At 47.5% G+C, this 24,575-nt stretch overlaps 1 protein-coding gene across 4 annotated transcripts in view; it reads left to right on the top strand.

Annotated features, from left to right (window-relative positions):
- Nucleotides 1-24,156, top strand: part of QTRT2 (queuine tRNA-ribosyltransferase accessory subunit 2) — a 44,757-nt gene extending 20,601 nt beyond the window's left edge. For 2 of the 4 annotated variants that reach the window (XM_068270879.1, XM_068270880.1), the window contains 8 exons: nt 2,101-2,352; nt 5,053-5,108; nt 6,699-6,775; nt 9,227-9,436; nt 11,237-11,436; nt 13,342-13,523; nt 15,870-15,990; nt 22,259-24,156. In XM_068270879.1, the coding sequence (XP_068126980.1) occupies nt 2,150-2,352; nt 5,053-5,108; nt 6,699-6,775; nt 9,227-9,436; nt 11,237-11,436; nt 13,342-13,523; nt 15,870-15,990; nt 22,259-22,490 (1,281 nt within the window). In that variant the 5' untranslated portion in view covers nt 2,101-2,149 and the 3' untranslated portion in view covers nt 22,491-24,156. Of the gene's footprint in view, nt 1-2,100; nt 2,353-5,052; nt 5,109-6,698; nt 6,776-9,226; nt 9,437-11,236; nt 11,437-13,341; nt 13,524-15,869; nt 15,991-22,258 lie in introns of those variants that run through there. The other 2 variants (XM_068270881.1, XM_068270882.1) reach the window with 2 other exon arrangements.
- The last annotated feature ends 419 nt before the right edge of the window (nt 24,157-24,575 follow it).

Genomic DNA, 24,575 nt, shown 5'->3' with positions numbered 1-24,575 from the left:
ATTAGACCAGTACACTAAGGTGTGAACCAGGCCTTACAGTTTCTCATCAATCATTGCGAAAAACGGAACATTTTTTGCATGTGCAGTTTTTTTGTGCATTAAAATGCGCATTCCTATGGAAATTTTCACAAGGTTTTTTTTTTTTCCCCACAGCTAATGAACATCAATGGGAATTTGCATGTGATGTGTGAATTTATGCTGCAAGACATGCATTTTTATTAAAAAACGAACGCAATTTTGTAAATTTTTGCAATTCTACATCGCACATTTCCACACGTTTGTTGCTGTCACAGTAAGTGTCGATAATCTGACATTTTTTAATATGTTATACAGGTTTTGGACTAGTCCATCTCTTCAGGAGGATTCTTCTGCTAGGTACACACCATACAATTTTGTTTTAGATGGTTCGATAGATAATTTTCGACATGTCTGATCTTATTTTCAATCGGTTTTCTGATCAATTTCTCATAGAAGTGAATGAAAATTGATAAGAAAAGATAACAGAATCGAATCGGAAATCAATCGGAAAATCAAATCAAAAATCAATCGGAAAGAAAATCGACCGAAAAAACGCATCGTTTGTACCCAGCATAAGGATTTCACTTATTAAATGGCAGTTGTACAGTCCAACTGCCAGAATACTGTGTGAGCGAGTAGGAAGCCTGGTTGGCTGGCATCTTTGTATAAATTCTGGTCAGGGAGTTCTTATAAATGAATAAAGGAAACTTTGAAAATCTTCCATGAGGAGATGGACTATTCTAAAACCTGTCAGTAAGAGGTCATCAGATTATTAATACCTCCTGTAAGTGACACAGGAAAAAGTAATTTACAGGGGTGGCAGTTAGGACACAGAGGTATGTACCGTGGCCCATGACTTGCCTCTGTGTCCTCTATGTACCGCTCTCACACAATAATAGATGAATTTGCCGTCAACCACATCACACAAAAAAATGATTAATGTATCAACCCATGGAGGTCTGGATTTGGAGTCGCACTCAAAATAAAAATGGAAAAAAAACTCTGCGGGCTGATCCAACTTTGATGTAATGTACTTAACCAGCTGAGCGGTCTGGACGAGCTCAGCTCGTCCATCACGCCGCTCAGGCCCTGCTGGGCCGATTTTCATCAAATAAAAAGCAGCACACGCAGCCGGCACTTTGCCAGCCGCGTGTGCTGCCTGATCGCCGCCGCAGCGCGGCGATCCGCCGCGTGCAGCGGCGAAAGAGGGTCCCCCCAGCCGCCTGAGCCCAGCGTAGCCGGAACAAAAAGTTCCGGCCAGCGCTAAGGGCTGGATCGGAGGCGGCTGACGTCAGGACGTCGGCTGACGTCCATGACGTCGCCATGGCGACGAGGTAAGCGAAACACGGAAGGCTGCTCATTGCGGCCTTCCGTGTTACTTCTGGCCGCCGGAGGCAATCAGAAGAACGCATCCGGAGCGCCCTCTAGTGGGCTTTCATGCAGCCAACTTTCAGTTGGCTGCATGAAATAGTATTTTTTTTATTGAAAAAAAACCCTCCCGCAGCCGCCCTGGCGATCTTAATAGAACGCCAGGGTGGTTAAAACAAGACAAAATGAGGCTCAGTAGTGTGTGTGGCCTCCACGTGCCTGTATGACCTCCCTACAATGCCTGAGCATGCTCCTGATGAGGTGGTGGATGGTCTCCTGAGGGATCTCCTCCCAGACCTGGACTAAAGCATCCACCAACTCCTGGACAGTCTGTGGTGCAACGTGGCATTGGTGTATGGAGCGAGACATTAGGAGACATTACAAGGGATCTCACCGTACCTAATGGCAGTCAGGCTACCTCTGGCAAGCACATGGAGGGCTGTGCAGCCCCCCCATAGAAATGCCACCCCCACACCATTACTGACCCACTGCCAAACCGGTCATGCTAGAGGATGGGCAGCAGGACGTTCTCCACGGCATCTCCAGACTCTGTCACAGCTGTCACATGTGCTCAGTGTGAACCTGCTCTGTGAAGAGCACAGGGTTTGGAGTTACGTTGTGTTGTTTAAGTGTTGCCTTTATTTTTAATTTTTTTTGAGCAGTGTATTTACATTTTCCTATTAGCCACTTAATGTGTTTTCTGTCTCCTCTCAGTCTTGGATCGGGGTGCCTCCATGCTGCCGGTGAGTGACGTCTTGGCATAATGATGAAGTTGACCATCAGTAAAGTGTCAGGCAGAGCGCGCCTTGGGATCATCACCAGCCTCGGCCAGAGCGGAGAGAAAACGCTGGAGGTTCCCGGATGTCTTCTGTACACAAAGACTGCGTCACCACCCCACCTGACCCAAGACACGCTGAAGACCATCGAGGGGGTCCCCCCAGTGACACATGTCACCCTCCCCAGCCTGTGAGTATACAGGACAGGCGGTGATGGGGGGCTGATTCAGAGGGGCTACAGGGAGTTCTGTAATACCAGCCTATAGGGATCACGAAGTTTGACTTGTATGGAATCTGATCCTGAACCCTCGGCTGCTCTGGGTGTGCTGAGATCCTTGTGTCAGTAATCTGACCGCTCCAGGGAGGGCGACCTGTCTTATCTTACAGATCCCATAAAGTGAGAGGAACGTAGAAGGTGCCATCACTGACTTTGGATCTTCTTCCTGTATCATTGCTACATAGTTAGTGGGGTTAAAAAAAGACATTAGCCCATTGAGTTCAAACAGAAAATATGGCCTGCACCCTCACATAGCTCACTTGATCCAGAAGAAGGCAAAAGCCCCTTACAAAGCTTGGGTCAATTAGCCCTGTAAGGGAAAAAGATTCCTTCTCGAATCCAGATGGCAACAAGATAAAATCCTGAATCAACACCACCAAGAATGACCTCGTTCAGTGATCTGCAAACTTGACTCTCCAGCTGTTAATGAACTACAAGTCCCACAATGCATTGCAGAACTCTGACAGTCATGAGTCATAAAGGCAACTGCATTGTGGGACTTGTAGTTTCTTAACAGCTGGAGAGCCATGTTTGCAGATCACTGACCTAGTAATTATAGCCATGGATGTCCTTCAATGCAAGGAGAGCATCCAAGCCCCCCTTAAAGCGTGATTATACTTCCAAAACTTTCAAATTTCAGTAACTACTCTTAGTTACATAAAAGAACATTTGAAAGCATTTCCAAACATTCCCTGAGTGTAAGTTTATTTTTGCTGCAGAGAGCAGTAGAGGCTTGCTTATCTCTGGTCATCCGTAAATGCGATCTTTGCTGGCTGAAGCTCTCTGCACTGTCTTTCTTCCTTCCTCCCTCTTGAATAGACACATCGCCCTGGCAACAGCTGAGTCATTCCAGCAGAAAGGGGGGGGGGGCAGAGTTAAGACACAGGCACAGAAATGATTGCCGATAAGAGATAATCAAACTTCTCCTGCTCTCTGCAGTGGCAATAAACAATTTTACAGACAAGGAATGCCTGGGAATGCATCCAAATGTTATGTTATGTAACTAAGAGCAGTTAGTGAAATTTTAGTTTTGGGAGTATAATGCCACTTTAAATGCAGATATAGAATTTGCCACAACTACTTCTTATAGAAAATATTCCAGATTTTAATGACTCTTGCTGTAAAAAAAAAAAACCTTTCCTAAATGAATGGCTAAAACTTTTTTTTTTTACTCCATGCGCAGACCATGCCCCTTAGTCGTTTGCACAAGCCTAGGGACAGAAAGCCCATCTGCCAAGCTTTTATATTGCCCTCTTATGTATTTATACATGTCAATTAGATCTCCTCTAAGGCATCTTTTTCCCAGATTAAATAAGCCCAGTTTATCTAACCTTTCTTAGTAAGTGGAACCTTCCATCCCTCTAATAAGTTTTGTTTTTTTTTTTGCTAATCTCTGCACCTGCTCTAAAACTGCAATGTCCCTCCTGTAATGCGGTGCCCAGAACTACATTCCATAATCCAGATACGGCTTTACAGGGGCAGTATAATGCTAGCATCCTAAATTTTTATTTTCCTTTTTAATATATCCCAAAATGTTATTTGCTTTAGCTGCAGCTGCTTGGCATTGAATACAATTATTTAGCCTCTGAGAAACTGGCCCAACTAGGGACAATGCTGAGGTGGTCATGTGTTCTGAGTGACTTTTTTGGGGGGCTGGAGGTATCCAATACTAGGATGCCAAAGGACGGGCCATATATCTCTGCCAGCCTCCTTCCCTCCCTCCCTCCCCTGAGTTTGGCATTTGGAGCATGAAGACTTAATCCCACCTGTTCTCCAGACCTTCTCCTGCACTCCCCATCCAAACTAATTGCCCAGCCTCCTCCTGGAGCAAACATGCAGTCAGCAGAGTCAGGGTACCGCATTACCATTCTCATTCAGATGATTTCACAGGCAAAGGATCAGCACAGTGTCAGTCAAGTGACATTTTTCAAATAAAGTCAATAATGGCTTTTTCCTTATTGCTCTTGTTCAAATTTCCTGTAACAAAGGTGGAGCTACACGTTAAAGGAACACTATCAAACGAAGTGTTCTATAATGACAATGTACAAATAATGTCTAAGTAGCTGTGTAAACATTTTCCTACTTTGCATGTTAAACATCAGAGGCAAAAGCTGTAATTGATTGTGTGTGCATTTTAGTTCAGTTGGAATATCTCATTTGAAAAGGTGAATCTCTGCAGTCTTAGAATAGTATTATATTGAAGCAGAGTTACATGAAAAGCTGTAGGGTTTCACACACTATTAAAAATGTTTATGTTGCACATAAGATACATTTCCTCTGCTCTCTGCATAGATCTCAGTCAGAAACATGGGCAGAGCTTTCTCTCACACACACAGAGTTAACAGATGCACTGTGAGGGAATTCCCCCTCCCCTCATTATTCACTCAGCGTTAGTTTTGGTGACACTGAAGAGTGAAAGGAATTAGATAACAGTAAACAAAGATATAAGCATTCACATTTATGCACCAGTACTTAGCAGCACTTTCCAAACTATTTCTATCTCAATTGAAAAAAAACAAAGCATGTTAATCCATAGTGTTCCTTTAACCGTGGCAAGCCCCTCCCATACATTTCCATGTTTCACTGAAGCCTGTCCCTTATGTCTTCTTACAGAGCTGAGCATCAGGAAGTGTTGGAGGAATTCAAAGATGGGATCGGAAAATTTGCAGGTAGGTACATTCAGCTAATGTCATTAAAAGCAACACTGACCCCTAGTGGATGGAGAAGCTGCATGTTAGGACAGCGGGTGACGGGTCCACAAGTCCCATTGATGAATGTGGGTAGTGACGTGTATCCCGACTGGTCCCACAGAAGAGTTATCACTACACAACAAACTGCTAAGAAATTATAATGCTGGCCATAGAGAAGGGTGGGCATTACACAGTGTATCGCTGGTTGCTAGGTATGGGGGGGGGTCACATAGAAACAGATCAGAGTGCCCGTGTAAGCCCCGCCCACCACTGAAAGGGTCTACAGCGGCATCCAAACTGGAAAGCAGCTGACAAAGAGGGTCATCCCCTAGAAACAGCGGGCTGTCGCTTTCAATGCTTTTATGTGAGTTTGATCAATAAAGAGCTTTAATTACTTTCGGCGGTGCGGACCACTCTATTTCTACATGGCATAAACCTGAAGGGATGGAAGTCGGTGGCCTGACTTGATGAGTCGTGGTTACTTTCAGTTCATGTGCATATCACTCTGACACAGACCACCTACCTGAAGTTTATAGCACACCCTAAATAACCCATTGGGGCAATAATCTGATGTTACCAGGATTTGCTGGTAACATCCTGGTGTCAGATGCCGTAGGGCACCATCAGAGCTATTATGGAGTGCAGGCCAGGATGGATTAGAGCTGCTCTGGCAGCCTGAGGGGGGGGGGGGGCATGGTTTTTGAAGAGGCCCTGTGGTGACATATAGTAAAATGCAGTAAATTACCCACTTTTATGGTAGTTCGTTTAGTCCAGGCTGAGAAGCTATGCAAAATTCTCCTCTTAGAGCATTTTGCGAGGCCAGGTATATTTTCTATTAGCTTTGGAACTTTCAGTAAACAAACATTCTGCAGAGCTCCACCTGACAGGCTTAAAGATCTCACCACCTGTGATAAATTTCAGAATGTAAATCCGGGGTGAGGAAAGGTTCTTACAATGGGCAAACATCTGGCTAGATAGGAGTACTGTAATGCAAATATAAAAAGAGAGTTTAACTTACCCCGTGGTTCTACCGGCTCCCCCCCCCCCAGACATCCTGTGCCTGCGCAGGTAGCTCCTGGAGCAAGGACACGCGTGGCCAGGGCCGTGCAGGCGCAGTGGCTTGCAACATTAAAGTCGAAAATACCGGAAGCAAGCTGCACCGGGGGACTGTTTTGTTCCTGTGGGGGGGCAGGTTGAAGACCCAGGTAAGTTAAACTCTCTTTTTATTTTTGCGTTACAGTACCCCTTTAATATTGTAAAAATAAATAAATAAGTTATTTTATTCATTAGGTTATTTTCACTACAGTTCCTCTTGAATGTTTTCAGAGAAGCATGAATAGATTGCCGGGGGAAGTGGGAGATTCTGCAGGTTGTGATTTCACTTCCTCCTGTCTGGGATTCCTCTTCTGCTCTCTGTGACCTCGCTGTGCTCTCTGCAGCACTTCCTGTCCTGTGTGGTGACATCTTCTCTGCAGCAATGACGACTTGTGGCTGGAAAGATGTGAAGGAGGAACTCCGCTGCAGGAAATGACCCCAATAACACAGGCTGTTTGTGTTTTTATCATGCAGGTCTGTCAGACACCCTCCTCTACTGTTCAGTCAGTGACCCCTTCACCCCGAGCCCCTCCGGATACAACACCAACAAGGTAACGCATACAAGGCTGCCAATCCTGACCAGCGACACCTAATGGCCGGTCTGCCCTATACTTACCTAGTACATGGCAGCCAGGCCCAACAAGTGACGCCTCCTAATGGCCTGTCTGCCCTATAATTACCTAGTACATGGCAGCCAGGCCCGACCAGCGACGCCTCCAAATGGCCTGTCTGCCCTATACTTACCTAGTACATGGCAGCCAGGCCCAACAAGTGACGCCTCCTAATGGCCTGTCTGCCCTATAATTACCTAGTACATGGCAGCCAGGCCTAACAAGTGACGCCTCCTAATGGCCTGTCTGCCCTATAATTACCTAGTACATGGCAGCCAGGCCCAACAAGTTACGCCTCCTAATGGCTTGTCTGCCCTATACTTACCAAGTAAACGGCAGCCAGGCCCGACCAGCAACACCTTCTAATGGTCGGTCTGCCCTATACTTACCTAGTACACGGCAGCCAGGCCCGACCAGCGACCCCTCTTATTGTCCTGTCTGCCCTATACCTACCTAGTGCACAGCAGCCACGCCCAACCAGCAACGCTTTTAATGGCCTTTCTGCCCTATACTTACCTAGTACACGGCAGCCAGGCCCAACCAGCGACGCCACTTAATGGCCTGTCTGCCCTATACATACCTAGTGCACAGCAGCCAGGCCCAAACAGCAACGCCTTTTAATGGCCTTTCTGCCCTATACTTACCTAGTACACAGCAGCCAAGCCTGATCAGTGATGCCTCTTAAAGGCCTGTCTGCCCTATACTATACTTACCTAGTACACGGAAGCCAGGCCTGACCAGCGTTGCCTCTTAATGGCCTGTCTGCCCTATAATTACCTAGTAGACGGCAGCCAGGCCCGACCAGCGTTGCCTCTTAATGGCCTGTCTGCCCTATAATTACCTAGTAGACGGCAGCCAGGCCCGACCAGCGTTGCCTCTTAATGGCCTGGCCGCTCATACTTACCTACAGCTGCCAAAATGTGCAGCTTCACACTTCTGCAATACAAAGTGCATGTCAGAATGATTAGTAATGCTTGATATAGAGTTAGCGCACCTGAAGTGACCTGAAAGATTAATGATAGATACCTCAATTCATAGTCCAGAGGCTTTCCCTATGGCCCACCAATCCAGCGCTGGGACCCTCTAAACATATTTGACAAGGGCTTGTCAAATACGCTTGTGTGTCTGTGCACCCATTTGTGAAAGAACGCAACCGTAAAGCACATGCGTGAGTGTGATCTGCGTCTGCACAGTAGTCCACAGCACGGCCTTCAACAAAAAGAGACTCCCTGGTCAGATATGTTCTTGTGGCCGCGCTTCCTACCATGTAGAAGTGTTAGGGTGTGCTGGACATGCGAGAGTATGACCACACCAGGGCAGTAAGCCTTTGGGGGTGGGGAGGTAGTGGGTAGCCTCGGGTGGGGCCATCCAGAGGCCTCCCTCTACTTGGGTACATACCCATTTTTTTATTCAGGTGTGCCAACCTTTTTATGGGAACACTTGTTTCAGAGCGTTCTCTGAGGTGGATGGGAGGGGTTCACATAATTATTTTTTTTTTGAGGGAATTTTGTGGGTACACTTGATTCAGGGGGTGAATATTATAGGCACACTTGTAGTATGAAGTATTATAAGGGTTGTTGTTTCGGGAGTATTGTTTAGGAGGGGATTTTACGGCAGATTTGTTTTCAGGGGGGCATCACAATAGCACTTCTTATGTTGCCATTGCTTATGTGAGGACATTATGGCGGCACTTCTTTCTAGCGGGATCTTATGGTGCCAGTTATTATTTCCGAGGACATAACTGCTGTGTTTCCTTAAATAAAGCAAGCAAAAGTGTCCCATCTAACGTATCCATATGGACCCAAAACATTGGGCCAGATTTATCAAAGCTTCACCGACTGGTTTTTCTTCTTAAACAGTTCTAAACAGCAGGGGGACTGTTCTGCATGATAATAAGAAACTTCTTAAATCCTACTTAATATTGACAGTTTAGTGTGATATTCTAGAGCTTACGCTACAGTTAAGAAAAGTGCAAATCCCTCCCCAAACTGCCACATATTAAAAAGTGCTTAATAGCAGTTCTACAGATAGTGCAGCAGTGCAAGCTAGGCATGATTTGTGAAGGGCTCCTCCCCCCTGCTGAATTCCTCTCAGAGCCTGTCGGTATCAATACAGAAGATGTATTGGTTACCTCAGCAACAGCAATTCCCCTCACATACACTGCACTGTCTGAGAGACCTTCCTAACTCCTCCTATTTTACAACAAGTTCAGTGATTTCTTAAGATGCCTGAGACAGTTCTGCATGGATTTCTAAGAACTTAGCAATATTTTGTCTCATTCTTGATAAATGTCCCCCATTGTCCCTAAATGAATTGTAGAGAAGCACGGCCTATACATGGCCTATACACTAGAGACTGACTGTTAGTGTCCTGATGTTGTGTCCTTCACAGACCGTGTCGGTGTGGGGATCAGGAGGACGGCTGGAGATGACACCTCAGAAGTTCATCTCTCTGCAGAGCGCTCTGAAGGTGGACTGGTTCCAGTGTCTGGCCGATGGGGAGGTGATGCCCGCTGGATGCTCCAGGAAGAGGGCCAGGAAGGCGGTGGACCGCTCTCTGAGCTTCTTAGATGAGTGCCTGCAGCTTCTGGCCAAAAATGAAGTGAGTCCAGACAAATGCACTTTAGAGAAATACATTATATTCTATAACCTGCTTATAAAATATGTACTAGTGTACGCTTTACAAAAAAAAATCAGATCTCACCGCAATATGGCAATTAAATATTTGTTTATTCTATCAGCCAGGTCAACATCTACAAGGAGTTTGTATGTTCTCCCTGTATCTGTGTGGGTTTCCTCCGGGCACTCCGTTTTCCTCCCACACCCCAAAAACATACAGATAAGTAAATTGGCTCCCCCTAAAATTGGCCCTAGACTATGATACATGCTCTACACAATGCATACATAGACATAGGACTATGGTAGGGACTAGATTGTGAGCCCCTCTGAGGGACAGTTGGTGACAAGACAATGGCTTCAATTCATCAAGCATTACCGCATTCGGTAATGCTGAAAACAGCTGACTTTACGGAGCACTTAGTAAAATGTTAATTCATCAAAGCAGTTACCGCATGAGAAGCAGACATTCCTGTGCAGAGAGATAAATTACCGACTTGTTAAGTGATTACCTCAACACATGTCAGTAAAATGTCAGCAAATGGTAATTCATCAAGCTCACAGCATTCGATAACATGTGCGGTGTTTATCTCCAGCTCTCCCCTGTGGATAAGGAGCTTGGAATGCCTTCTCAGTGTGTGACAGGACCATAGAAACCTCCCCTGTCCCCTGCAAGTGCTGCTGATAGGTTGGCCAGGCTTCTCCGGTGGAACAGACCCCCCCCCCCCCCCCAGGCAGCCAGGGGAGAGAAAAGAATTAAAGTTATTTTCCAGGTACCCTTCTTTTCTAGGCACCCTTCGGTAGTGTAACCTCTTGAGTGCCTGTTTAAATATGCAGGGATGCAAGTGGGAGCTCGTGGCAAAATGACCTAAGCAGGGAATGTGTAATGTTTCTCAGCAGTTCATCTAAGCTGTGGCAAGTAAATAGAAACTTAAGACTAATGAGACAGATTCAGCAAGAGCAGAGGCAGCACAACAAATATAAAAGGCACATGTATAGGGATGTCGGTGCTGCCTCTTTCCTATTGTAATGCCCTCACTGCACGGACCTCTTCGGTAACTTACCGAATATGTACCACATGTGTGAAAATATTGATGAATTAGCACAGTGAAGTGTAAAATACCGAATGCGGTATTTTAAGGACTGGGATTTTGTTATCGAACACCCTTTGATGAATTGAAGCCAATATACTCTGTACAGTGCTGCGTAATATGTTGGTGCTTTATAAATACTTCAATAAGTAAAGTTTGTTTTTGTTTAGTTTGTTATATTATGCGGCGGAGTTCTTCAGTAAGGGCTTGTTCACACTAAGGGTGCTTTTGGCTTTTTTTAAGTACCAGCGATTTTCAAAAGCCTAAAATCGCTTGTGCGATGATTCCCTATGAGAGTGCTCACGTATGAGCGGTTCCATTCCGATACGCTCACCAAAGCGCTGCCTGTACCATTTTTTGGGGCGATTTGCCTCAATGGAAGGTATAGGGAAATCGCACAGCGCTTGAAAAAGCGCTGTGTATAGCGGTTTACCCCGCGCTTTTAAGAATAAATACATTGTATTTATTATTTTCCGGGTCAAAGAGTTCGCCTCCTGACATGTGAAAAAACAAATCGCTCTGCAAAAGCGCTTTGAAAAGCACTTTACAAAAAATCACAACACGCAGGTAAGCACTAAAAATAATCGTGCTAAAAATCGCAAATCGCTGGTGCCAGTGATTTCGGTTTATGATGTGAACAAGGCCTATGTGAACAGACTTCGAATTGTTGACATTCTGGACCGTTTTGGCCACAGGCACTGAAGGAGAAGGTCGTCATCGGAGCCATTGAAGGGTGTGACCTCCTGGAAGAGAGGCTGAGATCCGCACGGGAGACGGCCAAGAGACCGGTGGGTGGGTTCTTACTGGACGGCTTTCAGGGAGACGCAATGAACCGGGAAACCAAACTGAACCTCATCACGTCTATAACGGCCGAGCTTCCGGAGGACAAGCCACGGTCCGTCTGTTTTTCTTCTTCTTCTTATTTTTTTTTTTAATGATGATGAACCTGAGATTTCTTATCTGGTTTATAATGCTAATTTCTGTCGCTGTCTGTGCCAGTGTTCCATTTTATTATTAAACTAGCTGGGTACTTCTACGCAGTATAGGTGACTAAGCATAAGAATGCATTCTTCTGTGAACTAAAACCCCGGCTTTTAATTTAGCTGTAGGAATAACAGTTGTGCCTGGATGAGTGAATCTGTGAATGCATTTGTTTGAACATTTGCATGTGAGAGTGCGAAGGGTTAATTGATTTTTGATGTTTCTAGCCACACCCCCTTCAGCACCTCCCTTTCCCTAATAATTTATTTAATGTCCTAACTAGAGGCGATGTGCCTGGATATATGTATTTTTATTCTTATCATTGACCCCTGTGGCTAGGGTCTAATTCAGTGCACTCCCTCCTTCCCCTGTATGTTTGTCAGCATGCACACAGCTTATGCTGGTGTATGTGCATGGTGCACATGGACACATAACGTTAGCTCCCTTGTGCGATTGGTAAGATGCACTGTCTTTCCCAGGAGAGGAAGTTAGGATGTGTGCTCCTAATCCATTGATAGGTTTGATGCAATGAATGTGTTTGCTTGTCTGCACTATGCATGTTACAGGGCCAGAGTTAGGACACCTATGTTTACCTGGGTACTTCTACGCAGTATAGGTGACGAAGCATAAGAATGCATTCTTCTGTGAACTAAAACCCCGGCTTTTAATTTAGCTGTAGGGATAACAGTTGTGCCTGGATGAGTGAATCTGTAAATGCATTTGTTTGAACATTTGCATGTGAGAGTGCGAAGGGTTGATTGATTTTTATTATTAAACTAGCTGATGGCCCGGCGTTGCCCGAGTATGTATTTGGCTGGTGTGGCTCTGCCCACTTTTTCTCACACACAATGACTCAATGACCTAGTTTGCGAGCTTTGCGGTCTTTGGCATCAATAGTTTGCATTGAAATGAAACAAATCTGATTGGCTGTTTGTGGCTCCACCCCCTTTTCTGAATTTGAACCCAAGTTACCCAATGACCAACTGTACTAGGTTTGAGGCTTGTGCCATTAACAGTGGAAGAATAGGAGCAATTAACTATTCCCCTTGAAAAATCAATAGATGAATTTTGATTGGCTTTTGTAGGCTCCACCCACATTTCTGAATACTAACCTTCCTGGCGGTAACCCCGAACGTAGTTCGGGGTAAGCCGCGCAGGAGGTTTTCTCAGGCCCTGCTGGGCCGATTTGAATATTTTTTTTTTTGCTGAACGCAGCTAGCACTTTGCTAGCTGCGTCAGCACTTCGATCGCCGCCGCCCCGCGCTCGATCGCCGCTATCCGCGTCGCAAGACAGCCCCCCCCCTAGACCCCTGCGCTGCCTGGCCTATCAGCGCCAGGCAGCGGCAAGGGGTGGATCGGGACTTCCTTAGACGTCACGACGTCCATGGCGTCGGTGACGTCATCCCGCCCCGTCGCCATGGCGACGGGGGAAGCCCTCCAGGAAATCCCGTTCTTTGAACGGGATTTCCTGATCGCCTATCGCCGGAGGCGATCGGCGGGGCTAGGGGGATGCCGCTGAGCAGCGGCTATCATGTGGCGAGCCCTCGGCTCGCTACATGATATAAAAATAAAAAAAAAAATAAAAAAAACGGCTGCGCTGCCCCCTGGCGGTTTTTAATATACCGCCAGGAGGGTTAATCCCAGTCACCCCGTGGCCAACTGTGCAAAGTTTGAGAACCCTGCCATTAACAGTGTCTTTCTTTCTCTCTCTCTCTCCCTCTCCCCCCAAAGCTCAAAAGAATAAAGTTTTGGTTGATGTTATGCTTTGAAGTTCTCGAAGGTTCCTGATGTTCTTTGCTTTCTCGTTCTCTCTCTGCAGGTTCATTCATAGTGTTGGGCGGCCGGATGAGGTTCTGGATTGTGTAGAGCGGGGTGTGGATCTGTTTGACAGCACTTTCCCATATGAGGTGACAGAAAGAGGCTGTGCCTTATCCTTCTATCACCAGTACCAGCCGGACCCGGAGACTGCAGGTGGACATCCAAGCCCTGAACATCACCCATGTGTGTCTCCCGGTATCTGTGTCTAAACTGTCACTTCGCGTGCCTGACCTGCCTGTGGGTCTGGCCTGTCTGTGGTGTGACTATCATTTCGCGTGGCTGCCCTGCCTCTGGGCCTGGCCTGTCTGTGGTGTGACTGTCACTTCGCATGCCTGGCCTTTCTGTGGTGTGACTGTAATTTTGCATGCCTGGCCTGTCTGTAGTGTGACTGTCACTTCACATGCCTGGTCTGTCTGTGGTGTGACTGTCACTTCGCATGCCTGGCCTTTCTGTGGTGTGACTGTCACTTTGCATGCCTGGCCTTTCTGTGGTGTGACTGTCACTTTGCATGCCTGGCCTGTCTGTGGTGTGACTGTCACTTCGCATGCCTGGCCTGTCTGTGGTGTGACTGTCACTTTGCGTGCCTGTCCTGCCTGTGGTGTGACTGTCACTTTGCGTGCCTGTCCTGCCTGTGGTGTGACTGTCACTTTGCGTGCCTGCCCTGCCTGTGGGCCTGGCCTGTCAGTGGTGTGACTGTCGCTTTGCATACCTGTGCTGCCTGTAGTGTGACCATCACTTAGGATGCCTGGCCTGTCAGTGGTGTGACCATCACTTAGGATGCCTGGCCTGTCAGTGGGGTGACTGTCGCTTTGCATACCTGTGCTGTCTGTAGTGTGACCATCACTTAGGATGCCTGGCCTGTCAGTGGTGTGACCATCACTTAGGATGCCTGGCCTGTCAGTGGGGTGACTGTCGCTTTGCATACCTGGGCTGTCTGTAGTGTGACCATCACTTAGGCTGCCTGCCCTGCCTGTGGTGTGACTGTCACTTTGCGTGCCTGCCCTGCCTGTGGGCCTGGCCTGTCAGTGGTGTGACTGTAACTTTGCATGCCCAGCCTAACTGTGGTGTGATTGCCAATTTGCATTCCTGGTGAGACTTCCACTTTGCGTGCCTGGCCTGTCTGTGGTGTGACTGTCCCTTCAATTGCCTGGCCTGTCAGTGATGTGACTGTAATTTTGCATGTCCGGCCTGTCTGTGGTGAGGCTGCCACTCTGCGTGCCTGGCCTGTCTGTGGTGTGACAGTAACTTTGCGTGCTTGGCCTGGTCTGTGGTGTGACAGTAACTTTGCTGGCCTGGTCTGTGGTGTGACAGTAACTTTGCGTGCTTGGCCTGGTCTGTGGTGTGACAGTAACTTTGCTGGCCTGGTCTGTGGTGTGACAGTAACTTTGCGCGCCTGGCCTGTCTGTGGTGTGACAGTAACTTTGCTGGCCTGGTCTGTGGTGTGACAGTAACTTTGCTGGCCTGGTCTGTGGTGTGACAGTAACTTTGCGTGCTTGGCCTGGTCTGTGGTGTGACAGTAACTTTGCTGGCCTGGTCTGTGGTGTGACAGTAACTTTGCGCGCCTGGCCTGTCTGTGGTGTGACAGTAACTTTGCTGGCCTGGTCTGTGGTGTGACAGTAACTTTGCGCGCCTGGCCTGTCTGTGGTGTGACAGTAACTTTGCGCGCCTGGCCTGTCTGTGGTGTGACAGTAACTTTGCGCGCCTGGCCTGTCTGTGGTGTGACAGTAACTTTGCGCGCCTGGCCTGTCTGTGGTGTGACTATCACTTTATGTGCCTGGCCTGTCTGTGGTGTGACTGTCACTTTGCGTGCCTGGCCTGTCAGTGGTGTGACTGTAACTTTGCGCGCCGCGATTTTAATGCAAGTCAATGGGAGCGCTTTTTTAAAAAAAATGAAAACGGAGCAAAAAGCACTCTGCAGTGTGTCTCTAAAAACAAGGCAATAAATGTCAGCTGTGGGAGAAGTAACAATAGGGACATACTGTGGCAGCTCGTCTGTTATGCAGAATTAAAGGACACCTCTAGTGAGAGTTATATGGAGGCTGCCATATTTATTGCCTTTTAAACAATACCAGTTGCCTGGCAGTCCTGCTGATCTATTTGGCTGCAGTAGTGTCTGAATTACCCCAGAAACAAGCATGCAGCTAATCTGGTCAGATCTGACAATGTCAGAAACACCTGATCTGCTGCATGCTTGTTCGGGGTCTATGGCTCAAAGGATTAAAGGCAGAGGATCAGCAGGACAGCCAGGCAACTGGTATTGCTTAAAAGGAAATAAATATGGCAGCCTACATATCCCTCTCATTACAGTTGTCCTTTAAAATAAATGTAACATTATCTGCAACTTGCAGCAAGAAAAAAGAAAGAAAGAAATGAAAAGTTTGCCTTAAAGGAGAGCTCTGCAATTCTTGTATGATTAGATTCTTGGACATATTAATTGAACACTGGTTCATTTTACAAAGTCAGTATTGTAGAAAATCAGATTGTGAGTGCCAGTTTTGCACACTTGTAAAATGCGGTTCTCCCTTTTAGTCCTGGAGAAGGCGGAGCTGTGCAATGAGGATAAGAATGGGGAGGAACCAAAGAAAAACTGTGATCCAGAGATTGACCAATCCCAAATGACTTCCTACGAGATCTGCCTGAAGGAGAAAAGGTGGGTGTGGCCAGGGATAAAAGTCTCTGTAAAGATTAAAGACTTCCTCCAGTATAAATGACAGAACCTGTCATGTCATGCTCTGTCTTAAAGGGAGTCTAAAGTGTAATTAAAATAAAAAAAAAAAAAACAGATACTCGTCTAAGGAGAGGGAATGGTCTGGGTCCTATAGAGCCCTCCCGTTCCTCCTACGGTCTCCACGCTCCAGGGTTGGCTCCGCCGTTGGAGGAATGGGAAGACTGCACAGGACCCAGAGCCTTCCCTCTCCTTAGCTGAGTACAGGGCCGGTTCTCTCATGAAGCAAGGTGAAACATTTGCATCAGACGCAGAGATTCCAGGGGCAGCATGTTTGTACTGTTTACACTAACAGCATGCAGTCAGAGTAGGAGGAGAAGTGAGAGGAGAGCGAGGTGAAGAGGTCATCATTGGGGAAAAACAGCTTGTTGTGCTGTGTGAGGAGTCTGACAGTGAGGAGGAGGAGGCAGGAGAGCAGCAGTGTTTCATTTGACTTGCACAGCAGAAGGAAGGAGGTGGCACTGCTGTCCCGACTAAGGAGGAATGGACTGGCTGAGGGTGAGCAGTTTGTTTGTCACAGACTCACAGCCAAGCAGCATGTCAACGTGAGAACATTAAATGAAGCAGCGTAAATCTAAATTGTCGGGTGCTGCGCGATCGTTCCAAATCGGGGGGGGGGGGGGGGGCGCATCCTCACAAGTTTCCCTCGGTCAGCAAAAAGTCTAGAACCGGCCCTGGGTGAGTATCTGTTTTTTTTTTTTTTATTTTAAAGAGACTCTGTAACAAAAAAATAACCTCTGGGAGATACTTACCTCGAGAGTGGAAGCCCCAGGGTCCCAATGAGGCTTCCCCGTCCTCTGTAGCTTGGGGGAATCCAGTGTTGGCTCCCCCAAAATCTCCTTGACAAGTTCTGCGTCTGTTCGTAAACATTTATCTAGCGCAGTAGCAGCTCTTTGTTCAGGCTAAGGCAAAAATAGCTGAGCCAGAATGTATCCGCTCGAGTCCTTTACGCCTACGTAGTAGAGCAGATATGATCCGGCTCGGCTATTTCTGCCTTACTGGAACGAAGAGCCGCTACTGGGCCTGAGCTGGATCGCAGTAGGTAAATATTTATCTCGCTGCTGTTTGGGTGGTCGCAATGCTGGGACAGCGGAGGACGGGGGGAAGCCTCGTTAAGACCCAGAGGCTCCCCCCTCCGGAGGTAAGTACCACCCAGAGGTTTTTTTATGTTACAGGTTTTCTTTAGTGCTGCAGAATGGGGAGGGGTCTCGGGGTTACTTAAAGTGAACCTCCGGAATAAAAATCATTTTAGCAAAACTGAAAAGGCTTGGTGTTTAACAGTTTCACAGCATCAGAACTTTGTTTTTCTTACCAAAGCATCATTTTTAGCTGCATTTTTAGCTAAGCTCCACCCATTAAAGAAAAAAAGCCCGGGCTTTTTTTCCCTGATGCTGTGCAGAGCATGATGGGATTTCCTATGTTGTTATTTACGTTGCCTTTGCAACTGGGAGAGGTGCTCAGGACACAGGACAGTTGGAACTGTGTCTCATGCTCCCTGTCACCTCCTTTCAACCAAAAAGATGGCTGCCATCATGAAATCAAACATTTGCCTGTTCTTTTAAAACAGTGATTATATTACCTATCTATTTTAATTAACATAACTAATGTAACTTAATGACAGTATGTTTGTTTAGGCTGGAGCTCCTCTTTAATTACCTGATCCACCATAATTTGCCACGGCCCACCCCATACTTGGCAGCCACCAATAAGGTCTCGGCTGCCAAGTTAGGGGGCAGGTTGCGGTAATACAGATTGCGGTGGCTAGAGCCTCAACAGAATTTTGAAAAAAAAACCAGGAGGTGGAGCATTGTATGAATTAATTACGGCTGATCAGGTAAGTCATTAACCCCGAGATCCCTCCCCAAGTCCTATTATTAAGCCAATCTTTTATATTTCAAGTACTCTTTAAAGGGACATTCCTGTTTGTGTTAAGTTGGCCACATACCATACAATTTTCCAAATATCTTTCCAATTCAATAATTGCAATACATTTTTCTGACTGATTGTAACATTTCAAAATTCTGACCAATGTACCACACACGGGTTACATTTTTCCCCAAGTATGTAAAAAAAAAAGATTGAAAACTGTGAGAAAATTGCTCGGATGAATATATTAATATATTGACAATCTACCACACACCATTCAATTTTCATAAAAATGGATCAGAAAAATCCACCACTCCCGATTGACCTTTATCGACTAAAAAAAAGTGAAATCTGATTAGATTTCTTGCTCGATTAAAAAAAAAGAAAAGAAAAAAAAAGCTTTAGATTTTTGGGGAAATCTGTGGGAACACCCTCGTGGGGTAACACTGTACTAGCGCTTTGCTGATCGCCGGTGTGAACCAGTCCTTATAGATTGCGAGTAGGGCTAGTTAATGAGATGTTAATGAACTCTGAACTCATGCACATTCGCCGCTAATCTTTGCTGCTTGGATTGGTCGTTTTACAAGCTATATAAAATTTGCATCATCTCAAAATGATTAGCATCTGATTTACATCCCTTATTGCAGGGATTATCAAACTGTATTTTTGCTTTATTCTCTCACGCGATATGATGCAGGCACACTAGCCAGCCAATCACTCTTATCTCCCAATCACAGAAAGTCACATGGATGACTGCAATACAACTTCCAGCCAACCACCTTCATAGGCAAACGCAGGGGGGGGGATAACAGCTGCCCAGACCAGGCCCGGTGCAGTGTCTGGGGACAGGAACAAGTTGAGACACAGCAGAATATCTGCAGGCATCCTGCAGCTCACAGCACTGCTCCCTGTCTTTCCCTGCTACAGTTGACTTTGGATGTAGCAGCAGCGTGTGTACAGAGCATGGAGCAGCAGCGTGTGTACAGAGCATGGAGCGGCAGCGTGTGTACAGAGCATGGAGCGGCTGCGTGTGTACAGAGCATGGAGCGGCAGCGTGTGTACAGAGCATGGAGCGGCAGCGTGTGTACAGAGCATGGAGCGGCAGCGTGTGTACAGAGCATGGAGCGGCAGCGTGTGTACAGAGCATGGAGCGGCAGCGTGTGTACAGAGCATGGAGCGGCGGCGTGTGTACAGGGCATGGAGCGGCGGCGTGTGTACAGGGCATGGAGCGGCGGCGTGTGTACAGGGCATGGAGCGGCGGCGTGTGTACAGGGCATGGAGCGGTGGTGTGTGTGCAGGGCATGGAGCGGCGGCGTGTGTGCAGGGCATGGAGCGGCGGCGTGTGTGCAGGGCATGGGGCGGCAGCGTGTGTGCAGGGCATGGGGCGGCAGCGTGTGTGCAGGGCATGGGGCGGCGGCGTGTGTGCAGGGCATGGGGCGGCGGCGTGTGTGCAGGGCATGGGGCGGCTGCGTGTGTCCAGGGCATGGGGCGGCAGCGTGTGTGCAGAGCATGGGGCGGCAGCGTGTGTGCAGGGCATGGGGCGGCAGCGTGTGTGCAGGGCATGGGGCGGCAGCGTGTGTGCAGGGCATGGGGCGGCAGCGTGTGTGCAGGGCATGGGGCGGCAGCGTGTGTGCAGGGCATGGGGCGGCAGCGTGTGCAGAGCATGGGGCGGCGGCGTGTGTGCAGGGCATGGGGCGGCGGCGTGTGTGCAGGGCATGGGGCGGCGGCGTGTGTGCAGGGCATGGGGCGGCGGCGTGTGTGCAGGGCATGGGGCGGCGGCGTGTGTGCAGGGCATGGGGCGGCGGCGTGTGTGCAGGGCATGGGGCGGCGGCGTGTGTGCAGGGCATGGGGCGGCGGCGTGTGTCCAGGGCATGGGGCGGCGGCGTGTGTACAGAGCATGGGGCGGCAGCGTGTGTGCAGGGCATGGGGCGGCAGCGTGTGTGCAGGGCATGGGGCGGCAGCGTGTGTACAGGGCATGGGGCGGCAGCGTGTGTCCAGGGCATGGGGCGGCAGCGTGTGTACAGGGCATGGGGCGGCAGCGTGTGTGCAGGGCATGGGGCGGCAGCGTGTGTCCAGGGCATGGGGCGGCAGCGTGTGTACAGGGCATGGGGCGGCAGCGTGTGTACAGAGCATGGGGCGGCAGCGTGTGTACAGGGCATGGGGCGGCAGCGTGTGTACAGGGCATGGAGCGGCAGCGTGTGTACAGGGCATGGAGCGGCAGCGTGTGTACAGGGCATGGAGCGGCAGCGTGTGTAAAGAGCATGGAGCAACAGCGTGTGTACAGAGCATGGAGCAGCTCTGGGGAACTTAACAGAGTCAGGTACAGTATGAGCACAGCCAGTGCCTTGCTGTGTGAATGCTTCACTTTCCCCTTCATTACCAATGTTGACTGTCCTCATTACTATCTGTACGCAAACTGCTCCTGATCGATCCCGTTGTCGGTCTGACGGGAAATTGCAATATGTGTACCCAGCATGATGTCCTACCATGTTATTATATTATATTGTGCGTGACTGAGGGAGACCTTTCAGGAATCCCCCCGTTGAAAATCCTGGGTTTGCCTCTGAGTCTTTCCAGCTTCAAGATGGCCTGTTAGGAAGGCGGGGACGCAAGATCTGACTGACTGTATCCTTCACAAGTCAGGCATCCGCCTTGACTTGAATCAATAGGTGCTGACAGCGCTGTGGGTGGGTACACGGGGGTCATGGAAACGGACGCCAGCATCATGATTGACGTTTAGCCAAACCAATCACAGTGGTCATAAAATTGTGGGCACATTCCCATTGGCTCCGACAGCGCCACGGGTTGGCCATGCATTGTTTACACACTACACCCATTGCCATTGATCTAAGAGTGGAGATTTACTCTCATGAGGTGAGCATGGTCAGGTGACACCTAGGCTCCTCCCTAGTCCTGTGTGTGGTGACAGGACAATGGGAGGAGTTTGAACAGCGGTCTGCCCAATAAAACTGCACAATCTGTGTTCGTCTCACCTTGAAATGGAGCTACAGGAGCCAGCCAGCCAGGTACATTTTAATATGGTCACTGCAAAGAGTGCAGAAATGCAATGTACAAACGTCTGTGTATCGCTATTCATTCCAATTCACTATAACATGCCTTAAAAAAACGGAGGCTGAACTACTGAAGAAACTTGTAATTGGACTTGCAGTAAAAATGACACTTTACAGAAGTAGTTGGCAACGCTGAGGAAGGATGTCCCACGAATAGAAAACATTTCTCCTATATTTGTATTTCCTCTCCCTGGGCTGAAAACACAGAAGTGGAAGCAGAAGTTGATGAAGGCATTTCAGTTATTGTCTTAAGGGAACCTGAAGTGAAAGGGATATGAGGTTGCCATTCCTTCATTCTCTAATAAACAATGCTGGTTACCGGGCTTCTGTGCTGATGCTCCGCCTTTAATACTATAAGTCACTGGCCCAGAATGAGCATACAGATCACATGCTCTGACTCCGCTGGCTGCATGCTTGTTCAGAGCCCTGTAGCATGTGCACAAAGTTGTAAGCTAAAGGTATCATTAACTCTAATTAGCAATAAAACATAGCTGTGATTATAATTACATGGCTAGCCTCACTCTGACCGCACCCCTCTGAATATGGTAAATTCTAGTTCACAAGAAAAAAAAAGATGCCTGTTAATGGTTGTGGGTTACACTAACACCCCATACAGTATCAAGCGAATATATAAATGATCCGACTAGTTCAAGTCCTCAAAAAATATCCACTTATTAGTGACATATCCCACGAAAACATTTAAAAACAATACAAATAAAATCCCCCAACACTGCAAGTAAGCAGCACCCCTCTAAGCATGCTAAGCATTTTAAATAATGGCAGGGGTTTCCTACAGAATACGTAAAGTGCCAAAGTTGCTGCAAACCTCTACCACTGTGCAAAAAAGTCACTCCATGACTGAGAGTTTATACAAAAACGTGCAAATGCAAAAAGTCTATATAGAAAAAGCTTCTCTGGTTGACAATGTGAATAGGGTATCAAATACAAAAGTGTTCCGTGCAATAAATAATAAGCAATGACAAGAAGTTTTGAAAGTGCAATAAAGTGCATATGGTAAATTCTAATCTTGACACTGATATAGAACTTTTTCAGTTGATTGCATAACTTGTGCTTGCTAAGAATTCTGAGTCTGCTGCTGTTTTAAAATGTTATCATTTTCAAGCCGCATCAACTCAGAAATATTAGCATAACATTGACATTCTTGTTGAATACTATCACATATAGTTTGTGGGGAGGGGGGGGGAGGGTTGGGGGTTATATTCTCTCACTAATTATGACCATTTCCTGTCCGCCAGATTTCAGGAAGACTTCAGGCCTCTGGTGCCGGGATGTGCGTGTTACTGCTGCCGCAACCACAGCCGCGCCTACATCCACCACCTCCTGACGGTCCGAGAACTGCTGGGCGGGATCCTGCTGATGATCCACAACTTCCAGCATTACTTCAGCTTCTTCCGCTCGGTGCGAGGTGCCCTCCAAGATGGCAAGCTCCACCAGCTCAGAGAGACTATCCAGAGACCGACGTCCTGAGACTGACCAGTCCCACCCTCCACCACTGCTTCTAGATTCCACCTCCCACACCACAGCACTCTGTGACAGCTCAGAGAGGAGATCCAGAGACCGACGCCCTGACACTGACCAGTTCCACCGTAACCGCGGCTTCTAGATTCCCGCCTACCACACCACAGCACTCTGTGACAGCTCAGAGAGACTATCCAGAGACCGACGTCCTGACACTGACCAGTCCCACCGTAACCGCTGCATCTAGATTCCCGCCTACCACACCACAGCACTCTGTGACAGCTCAGAGAGACTATCCAGAGACCGACGTCCTGACACTGACCAGTCTGACCGTACACCGCTGCTTCTAGATTCCCGCCTACCACACCACAGCACTCAGTGACAGCTCAGAGAGACTATCCAGAGACCGACGTCCTGAGACTGACCAGTCCCACCCTCCACCGCTGCTTCTAGATTCCCGCCTACCACACCACTCAGTGACAGCTAAGAGAGGAGATCCAGAGACCAACGTCCTGAGACTGACCAGTCTGACCGTACGCCGCTGCTTATAGATTCCAGCCTACCACAGCACTCATTGACAGTTTAAACCAGCCAATCACAGGCCAGCACCTTTAGCGCTGTTCTTGCTTATGTGCTAAAAGCTGACATCTGATTGGCTGCCGTGATTTACTGCTAAACAAACTGTCTTCCAGTTTGCTCCATATATTACTGAAAACTACATGAAACCCAAAACTGAACAAAACAAATTCTAAGCGCAGTCCGTACTAAGGCTACCAGAAGTACTCAAAAAATCTAAAATCATTAAAACTGTAAGATGGAGTTAAAGACTTTATCTCTAGAGATGACAAAGGCTAGTGGGCCACAAAACCAAAATAAATTGTAAAGAGCTGTGTCTGGATCCGGAGTGGCTTCTGGGCAGGTGGGAAGGTTTAAAAGGATGTCAGTAGCCAACGTTTTATACTCCATTTGTAAGGATTTAAGTCTTGTACATGAGCCTGACTAAAGTCATCTGAGGTGGGCTGATAACGATCGCTTCAGCTGATAGTCACGTGTGTACAGCGACTGCCGCTCCACAAGCTATCTGGGCGAAATAATTTGGCTGAGCGATGCCCAACTTCTTTGTACACTCCGCTCCCCCGCGCACCTTGTGACATGCGCCGAGTCAAAGGTGTGTAGGCACCTTAAGGGGGTTTCTTTATGAAATTTCCATTGAGGGCCTGTATACACTGGCTGTGTTGCGCTGGGTTTTTATGATTGCATGTGTTGTTTAATCACAGAGCCTTTTTAATAATTATGAAAACCATGATGAACTATACACAGTGGTGACATGCGATGTTAGAAAATGGCAGCGACTGCAGTGCTTTTTGAGCGCTGTGTTTGAAAAAACTCATACAGAAGCTTGATGCAATGCGACTGCATTGCATGTCTGCAAGGTCAAATCCCAAGAGACCTTGCAACTTCCTGTGGAAGAACTTTTAGCCAATCACAAGAAAAATGCAAACAGCATTTCAAAAATCACAAAAATGTAGTTTTACAAAAATGTACAATATCCAATTTTAAAATCTCATTGCGCTTGCCGATTTTCAGTGTGTACAGGCCCTCATAGTGGGCCTGTATTTATATTTTATCTCAGATACTGGAAAAAAATGCATACAATAAATTTTTGATAAAACAATGTCTGGCCTTCACATTTTTTTGAAAAGACATCAGAGAAGCCAGCCTCAGCTATAATGATTCCTGAGCAAAGCCAGACTGAATGCTCAGTGGGGGATTTTATCAGGGCTGCTTAGAAGCAGGCTGAGCAGGGAAGGATGAAACAGAAAGCAGGGTAGGTGTTTACTCTAATGTTTCCACTGATATATATATAAATATATATATATATATATATATATATATATATGGTAACGGTGCTTCGTCTCTGGTTCACTTTAAGCCCATAGAGCCTGAACAAGCATGCAGCAGGTCAGGTGCTCTGTCTGAAGTGTGACTGGATTAGCAGCATGCTTGTTTCTGGTGTGATTCAGACACTACTGCAGCCGAAGAGATCAGCAGGGCTGCCAGGCAACTGGTTTTGTTTATAAGGATGTAAATATG

Source organism: Hyperolius riggenbachi, chromosome 2 (genome assembly GCF_040937935.1).
Source record: "Hyperolius riggenbachi isolate aHypRig1 chromosome 2, aHypRig1.pri, whole genome shotgun sequence".
NCBI classification, from domain to species: Eukaryota; Metazoa; Chordata; class Amphibia; order Anura; family Hyperoliidae; genus Hyperolius; species Hyperolius riggenbachi.
Note: the sequence above shows the minus strand (reverse complement) of the source record. Positions and strands in the feature narration are given on the sequence as shown.